General features: G+C 40.0%; 1 protein-coding gene across 1 annotated transcript in view; it reads left to right on the forward strand.

Moving 5' to 3' along the window:
• The first annotated feature begins 921 nt into the window (after positions 1-921).
• Positions 922-4,005, forward strand: part of atpaf1 (ATP synthase mitochondrial F1 complex assembly factor 1) — a 20,027-nt gene continuing 16,943 nt past the window's right edge. Inside the window, exon 1 of the mRNA XM_053330810.1 lies at positions 922-981. Within this exon, the coding sequence (XP_053186785.1) occupies positions 922-981 (60 nt within the window). The remainder of the gene's footprint in view (positions 982-4,005) is intronic.

Raw genomic sequence — 4,005 nt, forward strand, 5'->3', positions numbered from 1 at the left:
GATTTTACTCATCAAAGTGACTTTACTACACTTTCAAAGTAAAGTTCGGCCAATCAGAACAGTTGAATACCGTCATGTGACCTAATGTTGAAATCTGTACTTTTTTTAACAGGAAATAGAGACATGGTCATTTAGTATTAATTTAATCTTCTTTATTGACATGTATGATGTTTTTGGAGCTCTTAAGTTTTCATATCTGGCCTCTGCTGCAACGCTTCGATGTTTTTAAAAGTGCAAAACTAATTATTATTTTTTATTTTATTTTATTGTCTTACAGAAACAGTGAATGATGTCCCAAGGTAACCCTTTGTGGAAGTTTACCCAGGATGCTTTGCTGCATATAAGGTGAGTGACCTTCCTTTTTATTATGATATTAATAATAGTAGTATTATTTATATATAACTTTTCAATGTGTTTTCCATAAAAAGAACAATCAAGATTGTACTGTTCTCCCTAATAAATAAATAAATAAATAATAATAATAATATTAATAATACATTTTATTTATAACGTGCTTTTACAAGTGCTCAAAGACGCTTACAAGTAAAAACATAAAATGAAAAGAACAAACAATGTAGGAGGTTAAAAAGACATAAAATGAAAAGAGGATAAAAAACAGTTCACAGGTTAAAAGCCAGTTTAAAAAGGTGTGATTTGAAGGTATGGGGGTCTGTACAGTCTCTGATGGGTTTGGGGAGTGAATTTCAGAGGGTGGGGGCGACAGTGGAGAAGGCTCTGTCCCCCCAAGTTGGGTGCTTGGTCCGAGGGGGTAGGGCAAGAAGATTTCCCTCTGAGGATCGGAGGGCACGGGGGGAGGGGCGGGGGGTGTAATGGTGGAGCAGGTCTGTGAGGTAGGTGGGGGCCAGGTTGTTAAGTGATTTGTGGGTGAGCAGGAGGATTTTGAATTGTATACGGTGTGAGATGGGGAGCCAGTGCAGTTTTTGGAGGATAGGGGTGATGTGTTCTCGGGAGCGGGTGTGGGTGAGCAGGCGGGCAGCGGAGTTCTGAATGTATTGGAGTTTATTGAGGAGTTTGGATGATGAACCGTATAAGATGCTGTTGCAGTAGTCCCTGCGTATTATGTGCTTCCTGTACGTTATCACAGTTTAACAGTCAGCCAAACTCAGGTATCACACTTGAGATCAGAGCGTCTTGCTCCCTTTATTTCCTTATTTTTAGTTGAAATACCACGAGTGAACTGCAAATAAAAGACAATAGAAAACCTTAGCGACACGCTGTAAAGCAGGGGTTTCAAACATGCGGCCCGCGGGCCAGATACGGCCCGCCGGGGGGTTCAATCCGGCCCACTTGCCATCCAGTGCTCTTTTCCTTCCTTCCATCTGTCCTTCCCTCCTTCCTTCCATTCTTCCTTCCTTCCATCTGTCCTTCCCTCCTTCCTTCCATTCTTCCTTCCTTCCATCTGTCCTTCCTTTATTCCTTTCTTCCTTCTGTCCTTCCTTCCTTCCATTCTTCCTTCCTTTCCTTCCTTCCTTCTCACCTACCTACTTCTTTCCTTCCTTCCTTCTTTCCTTCCTTTCTTCCTTCCTTCCTTCCTTCCTTCCTTCTTTCCTGCCTTCCTTCCTTCCTTCCTTCCTTCCTTCTTACCTACCTAGTCCTTACCTACCTACTCCTTTCCTTCCTTTCCTTCCTTGCTTCTGTCCTTCCTTGACCTGAGGACAACAGGAAGGTTAAAAGATGAAACTGATTCTGCTTGATGGAGATTTTCATGCAGTGAGTTTCACATTTGAGGGGCCCGAAACAGAAAAGACCTGAAGGGGGGAAACCTTGAAGACTTGATATATTTTTTTAATCAATAAGTATTAACTCACAGTCTAGTTTAGAGGGGGTCAAACTCATCTTAGTTTAAGGGGAAGTTGATCTCAAGGCCGGACCAGTAAAACCATTACATAATAACATACTAATAATATATAACTTTACTATAATAAAAAAAAACCTCAGACTCAGCAGAAAAATTAGAGTTACTTTTATCATCAGGGTGTTAATACTGTTCTTTAAAGTCTATTTCTTCGGTCTTATATATGAGTTGATGTGCCCAGAGTCAGTTCCCAGTTTGCCAGTCCCAGTGTACGAGCTTTAAACTGGTTTGATTTCACACAAACTGACTGAAGAGTCTCACGTGGAGGCTACAGTACGACTCTGTGTCTTGGCATCGTCTGTCCAACCAGATGGAAGCCAAAGATGAGCTGGAGGACGAAAGCTGACACAGACTTATGGTAGAGATCACCGATAACCTGGATAAACTCGGCCGGGCTGCTCACAGCTTCCAGCAATCTGACAGCTGGCTTTTATTTTGAAAACACGAGGAATCATTTTAACCCTAACATACTGTTCAGTGTCAGATTTGACCTATATACACATTTCTTTAAGCCAGACTTTTCATAATGTGACCCACAGTGTACAAAAATTGAAATAAAATGTATTTTAAAAAATTACATATTCAGTATTCAAACATGTATTCATCATATTTTATGAAATCTTCTATAAAATAGTGATTGTGAATGTCTTTTCAGTCAAACAGAATGATTAATTACATTTTTAATAATGACCTTTGGGGCCTTTATGAATCAATAGGAGTCAATAGAGATTAATTATGACTCAGAATATGAACAGTATGTAAAGGTTAACAACCTCCCAGCTAGCAGCTAGTTAACGTAGGCTAGCATCAAAAGCATAGTCGTGCCGTGCTATGTGTTAAAGTCTGTGTAAAGTCAATTGATTGGTTTACTTCTAACCATATTATACATGTTGGAGAATGGTTACAGAACAGGCTGATAACTATGCAGAACTGAATTGTGGAGATAGAGCCTTAAACTGTTTCTCACTCGCTAATTTTTCCTGATTTTCTGAGCCTGCAAAAAATGGCTACTCCTTGGTCCCTCCCTTACTTTTATAAGACCGAGAGTCGGCTCTCCTCAGTGGTTAACTTGCTAGTGGCCAGTTATTGTTACTGCATCTAACACTTCTACTACTACAGTTAGCCAGTTAGCCAGTTAGCGGAGTTAGCTGCCGAGCTAGCAGCCGAGTTAGCTTTTTCCGAGTTAGCCGCCGAGCTAGCAGCTGAGTTAGCAGCAGAAAGCTCACAGATGTAGTGTCCATGTTTCTGGTAGAGGTTGTGACTTTGATTGACAGGTGACACTTGGTAGGGGGCGGTGCTTCAACGGATTCGGTGGCCACACCCACAGCGTTTGGGAGCAGAGAAAGAGGCTGAGTTTTACACAACTTTGAAGCCTAATTTCATATATTTGGCAATTTTTTTAATCATTCAAATTTGGCAGGGTGGTTAACAACACACTTTTCTGTGGTATGTCAAACTCAGAACACATATTATTCTTACTTTACACGGACTTTAAGCTGAACAGTTGTTGGGTCTATAGATTAAACACACTAGTGACTTCAGCTGGCCGAGCTGCCTACTTCCAGTTTGAACCAGCCGCTAATTTAAATGAGGATGAAAGTATTTAATCATGCATCTCTTCTGGAAATGTGATGAGCAGCCCCAAACGAATGAAAATCTGCGTAATCCTGTGCAATGTTTTTGCTCGTAGTAAAATAAGAAATGTAGTTGTCAGTGTATTAGAGCTCCTGTGTTTGTTCATATGACTGTTAGCTACTATGACTCACAGATAGTTACTACTACTTACACAAACTCACATGTAAACTCCTCTTAGCATAACATTTGAGACTATTTTTTGCAGAAAATAAGACGTAATAATGTAGAAAATACTGTTTTTTTATGACATATTTGGCATATAATTAAAGATAAATGAGCAATTAACACAGGGACCTTGGATTAAAAGTGCAAAAGGATCAAATCTGATACTAAAATGAGTCAGTTCGTGGGGTTGTGAGACTCAGAATACATAATTAATGATTCACAGGTGTCTCTTTCACAATCTAAGTCTATGGGGGAAAAGTATTGTTTTTTTTGGCCCAAACGCTTCATGTGATGTTGTAATCATGTCGAATTTACTTCATAGGCTGGCG

The sequence above is a fragment of the Scomber japonicus genome, chromosome 12 (genome assembly GCF_027409825.1).
Source record: "Scomber japonicus isolate fScoJap1 chromosome 12, fScoJap1.pri, whole genome shotgun sequence".
Classification (NCBI taxonomy): domain Eukaryota; kingdom Metazoa; phylum Chordata; class Actinopteri; order Scombriformes; family Scombridae; genus Scomber; species Scomber japonicus.